Source organism: Myxocyprinus asiaticus, chromosome 18, assembly GCF_019703515.2.
Source record: "Myxocyprinus asiaticus isolate MX2 ecotype Aquarium Trade chromosome 18, UBuf_Myxa_2, whole genome shotgun sequence".
NCBI classification, from domain to species: domain Eukaryota; kingdom Metazoa; phylum Chordata; class Actinopteri; order Cypriniformes; family Catostomidae; genus Myxocyprinus; species Myxocyprinus asiaticus.
Window position 1 is genome coordinate 26664545 of NC_059361.1, and position 21133 is coordinate 26685677.

The window sequence follows — 21133 nt, forward strand, 5'->3', positions numbered from 1 at the left end:
TTCCTCCACATTGTGATGTCACTCTGTGGTAGACATTTGCATCTGACTGCCTCCACAACAACACATCAATGCCTGCTTTACCTGTAATCACTCCTGTAACCCACCCAGTAGCTATGTGCAGTGAAATGGCAAGTAGAGAGCAGGCTAGTCAAGAGCAGAGAGCCAATCATAACAGTGGTGCAGAACAGTAAACATACTGTCAAGTCTTAAAGGAGAAGCAGGGTGGAAAATGCTAATGTTTTACAAATATATGACATATACTGTAAATGACAAATATATGACAATATATGTTTTGTTTTTTGCAAAAATCTTTACTAATGTTATAAGTGAACCTCAAGGGACATGTCATTACCCCTTTAAGTTCAATCAGACTGCATGACTGTGGCAAGTTTGCCAGCATCAAGTTTGTAGATTAGCTACAGCATGGGCCCATGTCATTGAAGAGATGTTAATCTTGAAGAGTGATATGGGAAGAGCGAGAACAGACTTCAGAACATATCCAATGATATACTTTTGAGTTGGAAAAATTGGAGAAGAAAGAGTGCAAATTACCTGACAGATACTTCTGTTAAAGCACCAGACTTTCAATAAGGTCAGGAAGCTCTGTTCTAGAATTGTATGACCCAGACCCACTGTGCAATAGTTGGACTTTTTGCAGGCTAGACAATATTATGAAGACTGTCTTAAAGATTAATTTATTTGGAACAGAGTTCAGAATCAAAATAGACTTTGGTGTGCTCAGACATGCTTTCAGAATTACGAAAACATTGACTTCATTGTATTTCAGCCTACTGGAAATATTTGAAATTAAGCCATGTGTGGTCTGCAAGGTCTGCTTGTTGGTAAGTGCATGCATGCCATAGCACATCAAGGTAAGTTAGTGGAGTTTGATGTTCTGATAGGAACCACTGAGTGTATAATCTGTGTAAGAATGCATCACCGGAGAAATTTCATAAATGGATAGTTCCCAAAAATATAAATCTATCATAATTTACTCACCCTCATGTTGTTCCAAACACATATGACTTTCTTTTTTCCATGGAACACAAAAGAAGATGTTAGGCAGAATGTTGGGGACTGACAGCCACAATCACAATTCACTTTTATTTTATGGAAAAAGAGTGGTATCAGCATTCTCCAAAATGTGTATTTTCTCTCTGCCCTTTTACTTTGAATGAGCATGCATAATATCACATACACACACCCGATTACACATCAGTCTGTTTGTTTTCACCAAGATAAATATGCAAATGTATCTCATACGCGCTCTGACGCAGCTTTTCCTGCTGTGCATCTTTGTATCTGTGATTGCAATCCTCTTATCTCTAAGTATGACAGGCTTTAACAATAATCCAGCAGAGTGAGAGAAGTGCATCTTACAATTTCATCATAGATTAGCTGTCTGCATTCTGGAATCACGCGATCACCACTAAAAATCATCCGGGGGAGTGGTGTTCATCTCGTACTGTAAAGTCAAGTGATCGTTCTCATTGTGCATCAGATAGAGGGAGAGATATAGAGGAGTTTGTTACAGGGCAGACATGACCTGGCAAGCTCAGCAGAAAGATGAGACATTGAGCTTGTCAGAAGCTGAGAGTAAGCAGGCTTATTTTAGAAAAGCATTTAAAAACACATTGTTTTATGGTGGTTGTTTGTAGATATACTGGTAGGTATCAAGAAAAACAGTATGATAATGAACTGGGGAATGTTAGTATATGTATTTTAAAACCTTTTGTTTTGACTTTCTTTGGGGGGCATCAAGCCTTAATTAGGGGGCTCAACCCCCCTTCCCCGCTTAATTTCACATCATGCACATCTGCCTAAATTTTGTAAAAGATTATTGGAATCTTTTCTGAATGGGAAGACCAATGCACAAATGTCTCTCTCTAACTGCAGTCATTATCAGGTTTTGGACCCAGAGCAGAACCACAGCTTCACTGACCATTACCTCAACGTGCCTTTTGACCTCTCGCAAGTGCTCTTCATCGCCACTGCAAATACCACGGCGACCATCCCCTCTGCCTTATTGGACAGAATGGAGGTCCTCCAGGTGCCAGGTCAGAGTTCAACACTGGACAAAACAGGACAGCAGGACGTGGCATTGACGATGTGACATTATTAGTGATTGATTCCTGATGATTTTAACTTGAATACAATGAACTCAATCCCATAACTGAACAGATGTTTTTTGTAGTTGAATACTTGATTAGTTTAGTGTAATTTATGTGCTGTGTCTTATTAGGGTACACCCAGGAGGATAAGGTAGAAATCGCCCATCGGCACCTGATCCCTCATCAGCTGGAGCAGCATGGACTGACCCCACAACAACTTCAGATCCCACAGGACACCACACAGGATATCATTAGCAAGTATGCATTCTAGGAATGTGCAAAACTACATATTTTCAAAATCAACTAATCAACTAATTGGTCTTAGGAAAGTCTTGTATATCGGTAGTTAGGCTGGTTTTGAGTTCACCTGACCCCGATTGGATGTGTTTCATTATAGGGGTTTACGTAAGTTGTGTTCTTACATAAAAAAATTGCTAAATGGAGTGCAACAGAATGGAAAAAAATGCAGTGGGCTTGGGCTGTTCTTTTAAAAGTTTTATTATTTTTAACTGGACGCAACGTCTTAAAACACAATGCTCATCGCAGGATACTCAAAAACAACTCAAGACGTGATGCATTGGCCAAAGACATTTGTCTGAATATTTATGGCTGTAGATGAATTTAACAATGCAAAGTGTCTAATAGCTAAAGCACAACATGCTAATTTTGGCACATTGGTAAATGTGCAAAAACTAAATAAGCATATAAGAAAACATCTAGAAATTGTCGACTTAGGTCGGTTGTTGTACAACTATTCGACCATCATGATGCATCTCTAACACACACACAAACACACACACACACACATACACTGTGTTCTATATTCTAAAGAGATGTGAGATAATAATGCTAACTTTTAACCCACTTGGAGAACAGAAGGAAGAGATTAGTTTCCAGACAGTTAAATTAGTCAATGAGCAGTCATTGTCAATTAAGAACTAATCACACACTAACAAATGAATCCAGCACTCCATCAACACACACATGATGGTATGCTGGAATTAGCTTTCTAAAAGCCAAAATTCCACCAACATTGACTCTGAATGGTGAAAATATGTGAGATATATGATCGACGTACACTAGCGGTCAAAAGTTTTGAAACACTTGACTGAAATGTTTCTCATGATATTAAAAATCTTTTGATCTGAAGGCGTATGCTTAAATGTTTGAAATTAGTTTTGTAGACAAAAATATAATTGTGCCACCATATTACTTTATTTCATTACAAAACTAAAAGGTAATTAAAAATAAAGTTTTTGAAATTGATGACTTGGACCAAATAATAATGTTCTGAGTAAATTCTAGAGACTGTTGTGTGTGAAAATCCCAGGAGATCAGCAGTTACAGAAATACTCAAACCAGCCCGTCTGGCACCAACAATCATCCATGCGATTATCTAATCAGCCAGTCATGTGGCAGCAGTGCAGTGCTATGATAAAACCATGCAGATATGGGTCAGGACCTTCAGTTAAGGTTCACATCAACCATCAGAATGGGGAAAAATGTGATCTCATTGATTTGGACTGTGGCATGATTGTTGGTGCCAGACGGGTTAGTTTGAGTATTTCTGTAACTGCTGATCTCCTGGGATTTTCACGCACAACAGTCTCTACAATTTACTCCGAATGGTGCCAAAAACAAAAAACATCCAGTGAGCGGCCATTCTGTGGACGGAAATACCTTGTTGATGAGAGAGGTCAACAGAGAATGGCCAGACTAGTTCGAACTGACAAAGTCTACGGTAACTCAGATAACCGCTTTGTACAATTGTGGTGAGAATAAAAGCATTTCAGAATGCTATTCTGAGATGCGGGTTGGCACTGTTTTGGCGGCATGAGGGGGGCCTACACAATATTAGGTAGGTGGTTTTAATATTGTGGCTGATCGGTGTGTATGCTCATCATGATAACCGTCATAACTGGAAAAAAAAAAGTATCCTGCAATAACGCCGTTGAGACTAATAACGCAATTGCTTATTAGTGATCTGTGTTACTTCACCACAAAACGCTAAAGAGGGTGAACAAATCTTTATGACTTATCACTGGAGCAGTTTTGGAGTTAATTGTTGATATATCTCTCTTGTTTTTGAACATATCTCATTTAAGTGTGATGTTGAACACTCGAAGAGTTTATAAGTTGACAGTGTCTTTGACAGTGACAACAGAACTGGTCATATCTATTTTCTTTATTGCAAAGAATGTTGGAGAATGTGGCTCTGTGAAAGATTAAAACCAAATCATGAGAAAATTTAACTGTTACACCCATAATTTATAGGCTTTTTTATATAGGCTTATATTATATAATATTATAAAATTAATCATTCTTACTGTAAAAATGTTCACTATAAAAATGTATTATATATATTATATATCATAAATAAACGTACAGTATAAGAATTACTATAAAAATTAATAGTGTGGCCCTTGCTTTGCGTCCCCTGAACTTTCCAAAGTTGAGTAGCCCTGCACAACAGAATGGCTTCAAAAAAAACATACACCTTTTGAAGTGGCCCAGTCAGAGCCCAGACCTTAACCCAACAGAGAGCCATTCACACCAGACATCCTAAGAATATGGCTGAGTTGAAGCAGTTCTGTAAAGAAGGAAAGTCCACAATACCTTTTGAACGTTGTGCAGATCAACAAGAAAGACAAGTAATGTGAAAATACTGAACGAGGAAGAACTTGTTATTAAGAGGTGTAACACATGGAATTTATTTGTTTACAGTTGCCAAGAAACATCAAAACTTTCCACATTAAAATCAAATGTATAAGTATTTATAAAAACCAAAAGCATAAATATTTATAAAACCAAAGCATACCAACAGCACATCTAAGAACGGAAAAGCAAAGTAGTCTCTGTGTTAAGCAGTTTGAACAGAGGGTCAGCTCGGGTCACAGATTGGGCTGTCCAGACGGGTCTCACTCTCTCCTTCAAAAAGGTATCTGTCAAGCTTCACTTTTAAGTGTTTGTAGTTCATCGGGGAGAGTCAACTAGACACACATTTGCAGAACTAACTAAATACCTCAGAGGTGCTAATTTTTGGATGATTATCTGCTAAAAAGCAATCAATATATGGCCCAAGCCCACCAATATGAGTGATTTGTGTTTATGTGTGTTTGTAGGTACACACGGGAGGCAGGCGTGCGATCTTTGGAGAGGAAGATTGGTGCCATCTGTTGAGCAGTGGCTGTAAAGGTCGCTGAAGGTCGTAAGATCTCTAGAGCAGAATCCCCCACTGAACAACATGCAGGTAAAAGTGGGACTCAACTTTTGTAACTCATCACACAGTTTTTTTTGTAGACTAAGGAGTGAGTGTGGGTACCCCATGCTGACAAAACATCAAACACTCTCACTCAAAAAACTAGTCTCACACTTCAGTTTCAAACACATTTTTAAAACCTAAACACACACACACACACACACACACACACACACACACACAAGCACATATTGGTCATCAGTCTCTCTAAGCATGGACCCCTGAGGGGTAGAGGAGGCTAAAGCATGCTAACAGACACCCCTCCTTTTTGTGTCTTGCTGCAGCTGCTCTTCTGTAACAGGAGTCTTAGCACTGCCAGTTAACACAGTCAGAGAAAAGAGGGGAGGGGCTGGTTGGGGCTCTGTTCAGACTCTGATTTAGCTCAGCTGTTTCCCAATTCTCCCCTGCATGGCCAATGTGTGAGGAGAGATTTAGAGACATGAAGGTCAGGGGTTTTCTTAAATGGATAGTTCACCCAAAAATGACAAATCTCTCATTTACTCATCCTCATTTTGTTTCAAACCTGTATGACATCTCTTCTGTGGATTTTTGAAGAATATCCTGGCCACTTTCCTCCATACATTGAAAGTGAATAAGAACTGGGGCTGTCAGACTCAAAATGTCAAAAAAGCACCATAAAAGTATCATTAAAGTGATCCATAATTTGGTTCCTTTAACTCCTCTGATCTCTGTGTGGATGTATTCCTGTTGCCAGGCGTCATTATTGGTGCCTGAAATAAAGATTTGAAATGTTTTATGTATCCCTCAATCCCTGTTGATTTCCCCGATCCTCTGCTGCTCGCTGTAGCAGGTGTTGTTCTTAGTCTTCACATCATGACAGCTCTTATTTGCTTCCTGCTGTTATCATCTCGACTCTCATGGTACATTCAGTGTAGCTCAGTTCTCTTATGGGTCAGTCTCTGAGTTACAGAGAAATAAAAGAATAGGTTAGTTTGTGTGTTAACCCTTCTGATTTCTCATATAAAGAGTCTCATTCTCAAAAGAATAGAGCTCTCCAAAATGAAAATGTTGTCATAATTTTACTCATGTTGTTTCAACCCCATATTATTGTTTGGAGATCTTTGGTAAACTGTCTGAGCTTTTGTTTTCCATGCAGTGCAAGTGGATGGTGATTTATAGTGCCAATTTCTAAAAAGGACAAAAAAGCACAGTTAAAGTATCATAAATATTGTCCATATTATTCATAAGCTACATATTGGGCCCTATTTTAGGAGTGCTAGCACTATCCCATAAGACATAAGCGCAATGTCAGTGGGCATGGCCATAAAGTTTTGGTATTTTTGTGCAAGCATGCGCTAAGTCTAGGCACAAGTGGGTTTGGCGAAATCGCATGTGCAAGGTGCTAATCAGGTCAAGCGCAATTTAATTCTGAGGTTCTTCTCCGGCACCGTCTGCGTCCTATTATATAGTCCATTCTGTGTCAAGCACCAGCAATATAAACAAAGACAGCACATTCATAAGAAGCTGATAGTGTAAATGGACTCTATGCAATGAATTAGAAGAATAGAAATATGGACATACATTATTTTGTGCATTAACTGCGTCCTTGTTAAATGGGACACGCTCCTTTTATACGCATGAAAAATTTGATTTAGGATATGGATGTAGGCTCTGTTAAATTAAAGAGAATGTCAGTGTTATTAATTATTTTCATCTACTGACACAAAAAATATTTCTAAATTCAAATTACATTTCAAAGAAATGAAAATATAATAAAAATAACAAAGTGGTAAAAAAAAATCATACCAAATACAAACATTTTACTCACACCAACTTCTTTCACCAGCCCATTTTGCAGTGACATCACTCTACGACAACAGGTGGAAAAATACCAATACAAGTTAGATCATAAATACAATTGTAAATATGAACATAATAATAATACTAATTGAAAAATAAACCATGACCTGTAGATAGTTTAACACAAATCTCATACATTTTATTTTTCATAAAAAGGCTATTGTCAGGGACATAATTTGATGTTCCACCATATTTTCAGAGTTAGGACATGAACTTTATTACCACCTGCTGGTGGAATCTCCAAACTGCAAATGCAGGAACTGAATTTAGACTTTGCGCTGAAAACAGAGGTGGTATTGAAACGTTTTAGTGCAATGACCTATTTCTCAGGAAAATATCAAATTGCGCTTTGTGCCACTTCATTACTATAGCCCACAGTCTTTGTGCATACACCCACATATAGCACAGACACTCCAACCCAAGGCCACCTGTGCTTTGATCTGGCACGAAAATTGGATAAGACATAGCGTACGGTCGCTTACGAAAATAGAGCCCTTCAAGTCTTCAGTCGTTATTCACTGTATATTTACCCCTTGTTTTTAAATAAGTGTCAATCAGTCATGTGACGTGAGAACCAATGTGCCGTCAGTGATGTCCAACCTGCCGTGATGCATCCAAAAGTGCAATTTTTTAATTAAACACAAGTGCGAATGAGATTTGTGAGTTCCAGCGGAGGAGAAAATCAAAACCAAAAAGGGAATATTTAGCTGCAAATAATGTAGTAGAGGACTTAAGTAACTCTTCAACTTTCACAGATATGCAAACAGACGTGCATATGAACAAAATTCATGTTTTAAATGTGTTCTCCAGAAATATTATTTTAGAAATATGTGAAACAAGTAATGTGCTTAAAAGTTATAAACATAATTGAATGTCAGTAACTGTAATCTGAATAGAAGAATTTTTAAATGTAGTGTTACACTACTTTTTGAACAAAAAGTAATAAGATTACAACCAACACTGAACAGCAAATACTATTATTGGTTAATATTATTGTTTCCTACTCAGTCAGCCTTGGTTATGTCAGCAGAAAAGAAAAGTTGTTTCAGAATTTCAGAATTTGATCAATTATTAAAAAAACAAAGTTTTTTTTCTTAAGAACAACATAGATGAATAATGCGCAATAAGACCAGCGACATTTATGAAGAAACTAAATAGAGTCAATTTCATGTTGTCTTTAACATCAGCCTGGCACACACATTTCCTTTCTTTGTTCTTCAAAACATGACACTCCTCCTTTGCATGTCATTAATGGTCTAGTCACATGACCTGTGAGCAGCAAGGGGCATGTACATTATAGAGAGTCTTGCTCAGGGCTATAACACTACACAACACACACAGAAAAATAGACCCATACACCCTAAAGCTATTTTCCTTAATATCTATAACATGCAGTCCACTCACTATTGTTTCCTCACAAAATTAAGATAGCACCTGCTCTCCCCCATAGCTGGACCCCTGTGGTATCATTCTAAAGCCCATAATTCTCCATTATTTCAGACAGTGGTCTTTCTCTCTTTCTTTTCAGTATTCTCCCCTCCGGCCCTTGTGTATGTCACCTCCCTTAATGGAATAGACATACAGCTGGCGCTGTAAAATTTTATTGCCTTTTTTTGCTCTAGTAATTCAGTCTTCTGGAGTGTGGTTCTATCTCTGCTTAAATAAAGTTTACTTTTAGTTCATGAACTGTCAGTCACTCATAGTGTACATGGTGTCATCTTCGTAATGTTGATACATGAGAGTAACAGACAGCGAACACGCAAACCTAGCATTAGCTGCTTTTTCACCATTGGTCTAAGCACGATAAAGGTTCCAGTTGCATTTCCACTTGAGCACAGTTTGGTATGGTACAATTACAGACTGTTCCCAGCGCAGATTTATCAGCACGCTTAGCTTACTATAAGTGTTCTTGTGGTACGTATTTAATGACTTGGCGACTCGAGATTGGTCACTTGCCCAGTTAGTCCATTCTAATCCTGATTTTGCAGCACCATAATGGAAAAAGTATCTGTAACCTTGTCATCAAGTCCGAATCGTTACAGTCCGGCATGATTCAGCAAAGGTAACCGTTCCACTTGATGGTGGAATAGCGTCTATTGATATACTGTATAACGTAATTTACATTTATACATTTGGGAGAAGCTTTTGTTCAAAGCAGCTTACCATACATTCAAGGCAGACATTTTATCAGTAGGTTTATTTTCGGGGAATCAAACCCATGTCCTTGGTGTTGATTGTGCCATACTCTACCATTTCAGCAATAGGAACCCTGTAGCTCCCTTGTATCTAGCCACTTGTTTACAAGTTTACCATAAATTCTTTCTATTTTTCAGACCAGACTGCAGAGAGCAAGGAGGATGATTTTGGGATAGCAGCACCTCCAGAGATGCCCATTGTTATCGATCACATTGCCCTTAAGGATATTCTTGGCCCGCCACTCTTTGAGATGGAGGTTAGCAGCAGATACATTCATGAAAGCTCCTTGTATCTCTGCAGGAAATGTTTGTAGAATATATAGCACGAACTTCAAACTTCACTTTAACTTTGTGTACCAAGCTGATAAGAAAGCAACAAGTCACAAGCATTTTTTCCAGAGTAGGATAACACATTAGCAAGATAGTTTTATTACTGTTTTTAAGTTGGAGTTTTTGCTCCCAGTTTTTACTAGTGGGACTTGCTAAGGCAGGCATTGCTTTTTATGATTGCTGATATGTAGGGTTAGGGATTTCAACAAACCCCTAACCCTAAGTATCTGATCCGATTCACAAGCTCGTGATTCGATTCCGATATTGATATCGAATCATATGGGTATATTTCAGGTATAATATATGGTTTGCTTGCATATGGAAGAAATTCTCTCCCAACTAATGCTGTTAATTAAACAGGGAACCTTCTAACTAAGTACATTGCGAAAATATAAATTTTATTACATATAATTAGATTTTATTAGTTTTTCATCACTGATCACATTTTAGCTTTTTATAAATGGAAAAAATCCATGTGTTCTATCAATAAATATTATATTATATTGCATATATAATACTTTGTTACATGTTTATTGTTTAAATGCATAATTTGTACTATTAATAAATATTTACATTGATTTGTTGATCACGTGTTAAAAACCGGTACTGTCTCTTTTTAAAAAAAAACCTTTTTTTACCCAATTTGGAATGCCCAATTCCCAGTGCGCTTTTAAGTCCTCGTGGTCGTGTAGTGACTCACCTCAATCCGGGTGGGGGAGGATGAATCCCAGTTGCCTCCACATCTGAGACCATCAACCTGCACATCTTATCACGTGGCTTGTTGAGCGCATTGCCACGGAGACATAGCGCACGTGGAGGCTTCATGCCATCCACCGCGGCATCCACGCCCAACTCACGCGCCCCACTGAGAACGAACCACATTATAGTGACCACGAGGAGGTTACCCCACATGACTCTACCCTCCCTAGCAACCGGGCCAATTTGGTTGCATGGGAGACCTGGCTGGAGTCACTCAGCACGCCCTGGGATTTTGTGTTGATTCAACAAGGTGCCGCTCATTAGCCGACCGCAGGCTTCTGGTGGGAACATAGCTCTGCTGAAATGATTTTAGCTATGCTGGAGCAGACCCAGTGACTGTTCTGTATGCCAGCATCAGAGCCTTGAATTTGATACATGCATCAACCAGCAGCCAGTGAAAAGATACAAGGAGTGGTGTAACTTGCGCTGTCTTTGGTTCATTGAAGACCAGACGTGCTGCTGCATTCTGGATCATTTGCTGGGGCCTAATTGCACATGCAGGGAGGCCTACAATGATAGCATTACAGTAGTCCAGTCTAGTTATGACAAGTGACTGAACAAGAAGTTGTGTGGCATGTTCAGAGAGGAAGGGTCTTATTTTCCTGATATTATAGAGTGTAAATCTACATGATACATAGTGCTGTCTTTGAGATGTGGTCTGTGAAATTGAGTTTGTTATCAATGGTTACCCCTAGATATTGGAAGGTGTTATTGTAGTTGAACCCAGCTGAACAATGATGTTGTGTTCAACAGCAGGGTTGGCTGGAAAGACGAGGAGCTCAGTCTTTGCTGGGATAAGTTGCAGGTCGTGTTCCTTCATCCAGGCCGAGATGTCTGCCAAACAGGCAGAGATTCAAGCAGTCACTGTGGTGTCGTTGGGCTGGAAAGACAAGCAGAGGTGTGTGTCATTGGCGTAGCAGTGGTAAGAGAACCCATGTGCTTGAATGATGGGTCCCAGTGATGTTGTGTATATAGAGGAGAGAAGTGGCCCAAGCACTGAGCCCTGAGGTACCCCAGTAAGTAGCTGATGTAACTTGGACACCTCACCTCTCCAGGCTACTTTGAAGGACCTACCTGAGAGATAAGACTTAAACCAGCCAAGCACAGTTCCTGTGATTCCCAGAGTAGAGAGTGTGGACAGTAAGATCTGATGGTTGACTGTGTCAAAGGCTGCAGAAAGGTCCAGTAGAACCAGGATGGATGACCTGGATCCAGCTCTCGCCTGTTTCAGCGACTCAGTGACAGATGGCAGGGCAGTCTCGGTGGAATGTCCACTTTTGAAGCCTGACTGATTTTCATAAGTAAGTAGAGTAAGTAGAGATGTGTTAATTATGTGTGTGAGTGCAGGTAGGATGGATGGAGAGATGGCTTGGAGAAGGTGGGAATGAATGGGGTCAAGGGGACAGGTGGTGGGGTGGTTGGAGAGTAGTTTAGAGACCTCAGTGTCAGTTAGAGTAGAGAACAAGAGGCGGGTGCTTGAGAGGGTGTGGTGCTGGGAATGTATTGCTGATGCCTGTAACCTTATTAGTAAAAAATGTGGCGAAGACATCTGCTGTCAGTGAGGTGTCAGGCGGTGGAGGGGGAGGACAGAGGAGTGTGTTGAATGTTCTAAATAGGCTGCGAGTGTCTGTGGTGCTGTTGATCTTGTCGTGAAAGGACGTTTTTGATTTAATGTTATCTGAAAGAGATGCAAGCAGAGACTGATACTCAGATCTGCTGTATCTTTAGATTTCCGCCATCTCCTCTCAGCCGCCCTGTGGTCAGTCCTATGTTCATGAAGAACATCAGAGAGCCAGGGGCTGGGCAGTGTCATACGTGCTGGACTAGCAGAGAGAGGACAGATGCTGTCTAGACAGGTTGTTAAAGTAGAACCTAGTGTGTCTGTGGCATTGTTTACATCCAGGGTGGAAAATATGTTTTGTGAGGGAAGAGAGGTAGAGACAGCAGTGGAAAGGCAGGTGGTTGAAAGAGAACGGAGGTTACGGCGAATCGCATATAAAATAGTACCCCCAATCAATTCCACACTGTGAGGGATAGATATTCTAATCTGATTAAGAAAAAACAACACTGGTATGGAATCGGGATCTGTATCGGCCAATACCTAGATTTCAGATATCGGAATCGGATCGGGAGAGAAAAAATGGTATCGGTACATGCCTACATACAGTATGATTTTGGGACCAGAATATCGTAATGGCTTTCACACTTGAAATTGTTAACCCAGGGTCATTCTTAAGACTGGATAAACAAAATCCTGGGTTATCTTGTTCATGTTTTAATCAACTAATAGTTAATTTAATTGAAATACAGTAACTGTAATCTGATTACAAGAATTTAAAATGTAATGTGTTACACTGCTTTTTTACTAAAAAAGTAACTAATTACTTAGCTATCGGATTACACCCAACACTGCCAAGCACCAGTAACCCCAAAAAACACAACTGTATTCTGGAAATAAGACCAAACGTTTGCCACCAACGACTACCCAAAGTCGCTTATAATAAACAAACATGGCAATACTGGCATGAAAGCTTCTGCAGCTGTACAAAGCGCATGCATCTTTAATAGGGCTTACCTCAAGGCATTATATGATTTGTTGTGTTACCAAATAACTTTCTGTAACACTCTAACACTGCATTGTTTCACACTGTATACCTTTGGCACCGCAATGCGGGGTTAACCAGAGCAGGGTTTCATAACACAGGCTTAAAAGCGGGGTTTAAAAAGACTATAACCCAGAGTTAAGCAAAGTGTGAAAAGCCATATAGAGACTTGTGGGTAGGGTCTTTTGAATTGGGCCAGTAAGCTACCCTAGAAAAAAACAAAAAACAATGTATTAAAAACATTTAGAACTTCTTTGCAACTGCATAGCAACTACCCACAACACATTAGAGGGTATGAGGTTTGCATGAGCAAGTACTGCTTTCATTTTCTTCAGCAAATGTAAGAAATCTTTGAAATTTAAGGACAGTGTCATTTTATTTTTATTTTTTTTAGCATGGTCCTGTCATTACTCCTATAACACTCATTTGTCCACAGACATTTAGGACTGCTACTCCAGGCCCTTTGTGTGCTGTGGTGTGCAGTTCTGTTTCACAGAGGAGAAGTGCTCTCTTTTCTCAGTAATGGACCTACATTCCTGCCATGCCTCTGGGGATCAGGCTGGAAAAGGCCAGAGGCAGTCAGAGAAGAGCCAAAGTCAGCCTGTTTGAGTTCTGCTGAACTATCACACCGATCTTCTCCTTCAAACCTTTGTGCTTGTATTGCACTTTCCACAGTTAGTTGTACTTGAGTATAAAAGCAAAGCAAAGTTGTTGTTTTTTTTTAACTTTTGGTTCTCCTTTAATGGTTCTCCCTCCAGACATGCAGTATGTTCTTAAAATATCAGAGGAACCTTGTGTTTCAGACTTTTTCTAAATTTATATGACCATATGTGTAGGTATCAGAGCGACTGATCCTACCGGGTGTGGCGATTGGCCTGGCCTGGACTCCGATGGGTGGGGAAATCATGTTTGTGGAGGCCAGTCGTATGGAAGGGGAAGGGCAGTTGACCATGACAGGACAGCTGGGGGATGTCATGAAGGAATCAGCCCATCTAGCTATCAGCTGGCTCCGCAGCAATGCCAAGACTTACAAACTCACAAATGGTAAATTATGGACATGTACACACTCAAAAATCTATTGCAAAAACAGCAAAACTAGGTGAGACCCACATCCAAATACCAGCTATTCCAACCCCTAACACTCTATAGCCTCCTTTTGTTAATCATTGTATAATATTTTACGCTTTGCTCATTTTTAACAGTTTTCATTTCCACTCTTACCCAATATAACTGCCACATGTAATATCTAAATTTTTTGGTGAAAGTGAGACTGATCTACTAAAATACTGTATGCTTGTTTGAAACATTTGAGGCAGCGTTGATCTTCTGGAGGGTACCGACATCCACTTGCACTTCCCTGCAGGTGCCGTCACTAAGGACGGACCCTCAGCTGGTGTTACCATAGTAACGTGCCTGGCCTCACTGCTGAGTGGGCGGCTGGTGCGCTCTGATGTTGGCATGACTGGAGAGATCACTTTGAGGGGAATGGTGCTACCGGTGAGGAAACCAAAGCAATTTTCACAATCAGACCTGTAAGGTTTAAAAATCTAGGGCAAATTCCAGCCTCATGGAAGTCTATTACAGTGGCAAGAAAAAGTACGTGAACCCTTTGGAATTTAGCTGTTTTTCTGCATTCATTGGTCATAAAATGTGATCTCATCTTCATCGAAGTCACAAGTATAGACAAACACAATGTACTTAAGCTAACAACACACAAACAATTATAATCTTTCATGTTTTTATTGAACACATCCCATTTAACATTCACAGTACTGTGGAAAAAGTAAGTGAACCCTTGGATTTAATAACCCCAACCAAGCATTTCCGATAGCTGCGGATTAGACCTGCACAACGTTCAGAAGGAATTTTGGACCATTCTTCATTACAGAACTGCTTCAGATCAGCTATATTCTTAGGATGTCTGCTGTGAATGGCTCTTGAGGTCATTCCACAGCATCTCTATTGGGTTAAGGTCTGGGCTCTGACTGGGGCATTCCAAAAGGTGGATTTGATTTCTTTTAAAGCCATTCTGTAGTGGATTTACTTCGATGTTTAGGGTTATTGTCCTGCTACATCACCCACCTTTTACTGAGCTTCAGCTGGTGCACAGCCACCCTGACATTATCCTGTAGGATATCTTGATAAACTTGGGAATTCATTTTTCCCTCGATGATGGCAAGCGGTCCAGGCCCCAAAGCTGCAAAGCAGTCCCAAATTATGATGCTCCCTCCACCATACTTGGGATGATGTTTTCATGCTGGTATGCGGTGCCCTTTTTATCCCATCTGTAGTGCTGTGTGTTCTTCCCAAAGATTTCATCAGTCCACAAAACATTTCCCAAACAAAACATGTTTACCACCCTTTCATTCAACACTGTACGTTCATTCAAATTGAATCACGCCTGCTACTACAAATGGCCAAGGTAAGCTTGCTTACTAAAATGAGTGAGCCAATCAGAAGCTCCTTCCTTCAGTCACGCTATCTGATATGATAGATTTTTGTTTCGCGTCAACACATTTAACTTCATAACTAATGCGTTATTAAGCGCTAAAATGAATATCTGCATTGTAAGCATTGAGGACCTATGCGGATTTGGCAAAGTTAATTTAAATTAATCGAGAAAGAGAGGCTATCGGAACTTCAACAAGTGGGCGACTTTTATAACAAAGTGATGGAGATGTTCATTCGCAAGGAGAGACTTATGGATTTTGTGTTCAAGTAAAGGTAAGTTAATATATTTATTAAAAATCTGTGTTATGCCCCCTAAAGTGGCAGATATTCTGGAAGTGGTGATTACTGCCTTTGGAAAAGGTCATGAGGCATCAGTGTATTACTCCCTGCTAATTCTGAGTCTGGGGGACGGAGCTTCAACTTCTCTCGAGATTATGGGAGAATGATTTAAACTTGGTATTGGAGGAGGGAGTGTGGGCTAGGATTCTAAAAAACGTCAAATCTACATCTAGAGATGCAAGGGTGCACCTTATTCTATTGGCTTGGTCTTAAAGATACACCCACCTGCTGGCGATGCCAATCAGAAGATGGGGACACAGCCCATGTTTTTTGGTTGAGGGTTCAGAGTTTTATGTGTGACGTATTGGGCACTCAAATTTTATTTTGCCCCAGACTCTGTATATTAGGCGATGGGGTGGTCATTAATATAGGGGATATATACATAAAGAATTGTGTCCAGTGTTATGATCAGCAGACAAATTATTTTCAGGGTGAGGGACATATAATTTGTTATAATTTTATTCTTTGTGTGTATGTTCTGTTTCTTCAATCCTGTTTTTTTTTTTTTTTTTTTTTTTGATCAATAAAATGTTAATATAAAAAATATCTGTGTTATTGATACTAGGTCATTGTTTCTGGTTAGTCTGAGGCTATGAAATGGTGATCTGGCAATCATGTCCTTGTGTTATGATCTGTCTGTTTTATAGTTCTAACGTTATGGTGCAGTGTCTGTTTAAAACAATATTAAGGGATTTAGACTGCCGTGTCTACATTATATTTGCCTTGTGCATTCAGGTTATGATTGTTGTCTTTGGTGGTCAGATTAGTTAATTGCTGCTGTCCATTCCAGTGTTTCTGAATTGTGGGAAGAGTGACGTGAGAGGCCTATGATGTTGAAACTAGTAACTGGCAATCTTTTCTTTATCTTTTTGTTGTATGTCAAAACAAGCTCTTCTGGCACTGTGGTTCATTGTATGATTTAATGGACAAAAACATGCTCAGCTCAATATATGACAATCTTTCATTTGTGTGATATGAGCAATATTACTGTCCTGAATTTAAAGCAATTTGGTCATGAAGTTCGCCACTGTGACATAATTGTTTCCATTGACTGGTGAGTTCAAAGGCAACAATTTACGTCTATAACGTTTCCGCTACATTACACTCACCCGTATAATGTGTTTTGGGCACAGCGTTTAGATTAGATTAGATTCTACTTTGTCACTGAACACAGTACAAGTACAGAGCCATTGAAATGCAGTAGCATCTAACCAGAGTGCAAATAGTAATATAGTATAAAAATAAATGTGGGTAAATTGAAAATTGCAAATCAGGTACATATGAAGTGCAAATGATCTTAGTGCAAAAATTTTACATATATACACATATGTGTATCTATAATTCTATACATAAGCAAGTAACATATAGTGATACAATATATGTAAATAAGATAAAATATATAATATATACAAGTAAATAATATGTATGCACAAATATAAATAAATATATTAGTTATTACTATTATAGAGGCACAGAATAGTATGCTGTGTAAGTGGCAAGAGTTATGTAGTTATATTGAGAAGGGACAAGAATGTGCAATAGATCAGTCAACAGTTGTTATATGGGTGTGTGTTGGGGGGGGTGGTTTGAAGATTAGCGCTTGGCTTCAGAGTTCAGCAGGTTGACAGCTGAGGGGAAAAAGCTGTTCCTGAGTCTGCTAGTATGATAGCGGAGGTTTCAGTGGTGCCTCCTGGATGGAAGAATAATGTGTATTAAAAATACTTGATGCTTGCCCAGTCTCAAAGCCCATGGCACATGCCTGCTGTGGACAGATGAATATCTAAGCTTTTCAAGATAACTTTGTAACCCTTTCCAGCTTTATGCAAAAATTCTTGATCATAGGTCTTCTGAGATCTCTTTTTTGCGAGGCATGGTCCACGTCAGCAGATGCTTCTTGTGAATAGCAAACTCAAAATGTTTGAGTGCTTTTTATAACACTTTAAGCTCTGAAGGTGTTTTTAAAGATATCCTGTTTCAGTGGCATACCCAGAATTAAAGGCTTATAACTTGACAAAAAATAAATAAAAAACCCCAAGGAGGGAAAATTGTTTAAACAAAATTGAAGTTTGCAATATCAGTGATATTCACCTTATTCAGCCCCACCCCTTTTCCATGCTCCGCTCTTCCAAATTTTGTCATCTAACTTCCTGTTTGTATTGAAGCTACTAAGAAGAATCGATCAAAATGGATTATGTATGGGAGCACAGAAAGTATTTTTCCCCAAGAGTTGATGGTGTGAGTGTACAGCTCCTCTTTACTATGTGAAAATGCTAGTGAGGTGTTTTACTGTCACTGAAAATGTTATTTTTTTCAACACCCCAGGAGGTACATTGGACCTTTCAGATTACATTCAATCAGCTGTGACACCCCGTCCTGCTTCCCCGTCCCGGTTTAACGCTCAAAACATCTGCTCACCTTAACTATAAGACGATGGGAAAATGACACGAGAAGATGGTCAGAGGTGCTGTACAGAGCTAATGACTTATTTTTAGTGTTGTCTCTTGGAGTTTCATGAGCACAGAAGCATATCAGTATGTCCACAGCGTGAAGGTAGGATCTTGTGTATTTATGAATGAAGTATTCTTGTTTAAAACCTTCCCACTCTGCTTCCAGTTCTTATGACATCCCATGAACACTTCAAAATACTCATGATAACTTTTGACAACTCTATAACCTGTAAATCCACTTTGCTAGCTAATTACACTTGGACATCAACACCACAGATATCTATATAGAACCGCTAGAACAGAAGTTTAGAGACAAAATTTTCAAGATGGTTGCACGCTAGTTTCTCTGGCACATAAGGTGAATAGTTAAGCTCTACTCAGCACGCGCCCAGCTCAACCGATCTTTTGTGACACGCGTTATGATATCATCAGAAATATATTTATCAGCAGCCTATCAAATCTGTATGAATTGTGAGGTGTCCATTTTCATGAGGATTTACATTAGTTCTCTACATTGCTGAATCACGCTAGAGAGGGAATTCAACTGCAAGAGGATGTTAGAGAAAAAAACCAACAAATAATAATATCGGAGCATGGCTGATGTTATGAGAGCGGCAGTCGGTCTGTGTGCGGGTTCATACATGTGTGCTCAAGCACGGTCTGTCAGTCAAACCTGCACACTTGCAATCTCACTTTAGAGTTACTCAACACACTGGAAATCGTCTCTGTTACGTATGTAACCTCAGTTCCCTGTGACGAAGGGAACGAGACATTGTGTTTATTAACGCATATGGGGAGTGCCTTCTTACACAACCTAGTTGAAACTGCTCTACAATAATGCCAATATTGTAATATTGGCTATGATGTCTGGGCTCCACCTGTTTTGGTGCGAAACTGTCCGCTATAAAAACAGGTGCCCAAACACCATTTCCTCAGAATTTCTGACTTGAGAACAAGGAGCGCATTGCTCGTACCTCAAAAACTCTGAGTTTTGTAGTGAAGCTAGCGTTCGCAATGTCTCATTCCCTTCGTCTCAGTGAACCGAGGTTATGTAACAGAGACGTTCCCTTTCGACTCATTAGACTTGACATTGCGTTAACGCATATGGGGAACAGAAACCCATCACACCGCATTACACGACATAACCTCCCAGAACGGAAGCATGATGCCGCAGTCTCGTGGGACAGCAACCGACAAGAGTATGCTGCAGTGAGTGACCCTTTTGTTGGGCCAGGATGGGAGCACTCAGAACGAATATATGAACTATAGTCATAGTATGAATAAACTCCTTCATGAACCCAGTTGGGAAGGGAGTTTATTTATAATGTAAGTGTTTGTAATTTGGCCAATGGAATAGCAAGCGCTCTAAACAGAGAGGGCTTGTGAAGAGAGAGACGTTATGTCTTGGTTGTAAAACCTTATGAATGTGTTTTGAGAGGACCATCCTGCTGCAAAACATATGTCCTGAAAGGACACACCATTCGTACATGCCCATGAGGAGGCCATGCCTCTAGTTGAGTGTGCTTTAACATGAATTGGGCAAGTCTTACCCTGTGACTCATAAGCCAGGGCAATTGCATCAACAATCCAGTGAGAAAGTCTTTGCTTGGAGATGGACATTCCTTTTGTTTATCCTCCATAGCATACAAAGAGCTGATCAGACAGTCTGAACTGGCATGTACACTCATTGTATGCATGTAGTGCTCGCACAGGGCATAACAAATGCAATTATTGTTCCTCATACAAATTAATGGAGGAGGGAAGAAGGCCTGAAGGTGAACCACCTGCGCTCTGAAGAGCGTGGTTAGGACCTTAGGCACATAGCCTTTTCTGGGTTTGACAGTGGCTCTTGAAAGACCGGGGCCAAACTCAAGACATGAATTGTCGATTGAGAGTGCATGTAGGTGACCGACCCATTTTACCGAGGCCAGAGCCAGCAGTAGTGCGGTCTTAATTAAGAGCATGCACAAATCAACAGAGTCCAAAGGTTCGAAGGGGGGCCCTGCAAGATCTTTTAGGACTAAAGTTAAGTCCCAAGTCGGGACTGTAGCTGGCCGAGGTGGGTTTAATCGTCTTGCTCCTTTAAGGAACTTTATGATTAAATCATGCTTGCCTACAGAGGCGCCGGCTTCATGTGCGTGATACACAGATATAGTTGCCACATACACTGAGCATTGATGGGGTGAGTCCTACGTCTAATCACTCTTGAAGAAATATGAGAATTTCATGTATGGGGCAGTTTACTGGGTCTTTGCCATGTGAGAGACACTAATCAGTGAACACCTTCCATTTTAGCACAGACGCGTCTCGTGGATGGCGCTCTGGCCTGTAAAATGGTGTTCGTTTCTGAATGTGTCAGTTCTGGTGCATCTAGCGTGCTCCGTTCTGGGTCCAAACATGCAGGTTCCACATCTGGGGCTAGGGATGCCAGATTGTGTCTTGTGCCTGAGAGAGTAGATCCCTCCTCAGCGGTATTTCCCATGGCGAGTTGTACAGCATCTCTATCTTTTCCAGAAACCATGGCTGGTTGGGCCATTTCGGCACAACTAATAGAATCGTTTCCTTGTCCTCTCTGACTTTACATGTGACAGAGTGAATCAGGCATACCGGGGGAAACGCATATTTGCATTTCGCTGGCCATTTGTGTGCCATTGCGCCTGCTCCCAGCGGGGCTTGGGACTTCGAGTACCAGAGGGGACATTGGGCACTCTCCACTGAGGCAAATAGATCAATTTCTGCTTTGCCGAATATTTCCTAAATCCTCAATACAGTTTGAGGTGAAGTATCCTGAATTCCGCCTTGGCGGTTTATATATACC

General features: G+C 40.1%; 1 protein-coding gene across 1 annotated transcript in view; it reads left to right on the top strand.

Annotated features, from left to right (window-relative positions):
- The window catches only part of LOC127456512 (lon protease homolog 2, peroxisomal-like), a 49517-nt gene that overhangs the window by 22091 nt on the left and 6293 nt on the right, over positions 1 to 21133 (top strand). Inside the window, 6 exon segments of the mRNA XM_051725042.1 lie at positions 1907 to 2057; positions 2243 to 2369; positions 5234 to 5361; positions 9525 to 9643; positions 13915 to 14122; positions 14391 to 14575. Of these exon segments, the coding sequence (XP_051581002.1) occupies positions 1907 to 2057; positions 2243 to 2369; positions 5234 to 5361; positions 9525 to 9643; positions 13915 to 14122; positions 14391 to 14575 (918 nt within the window).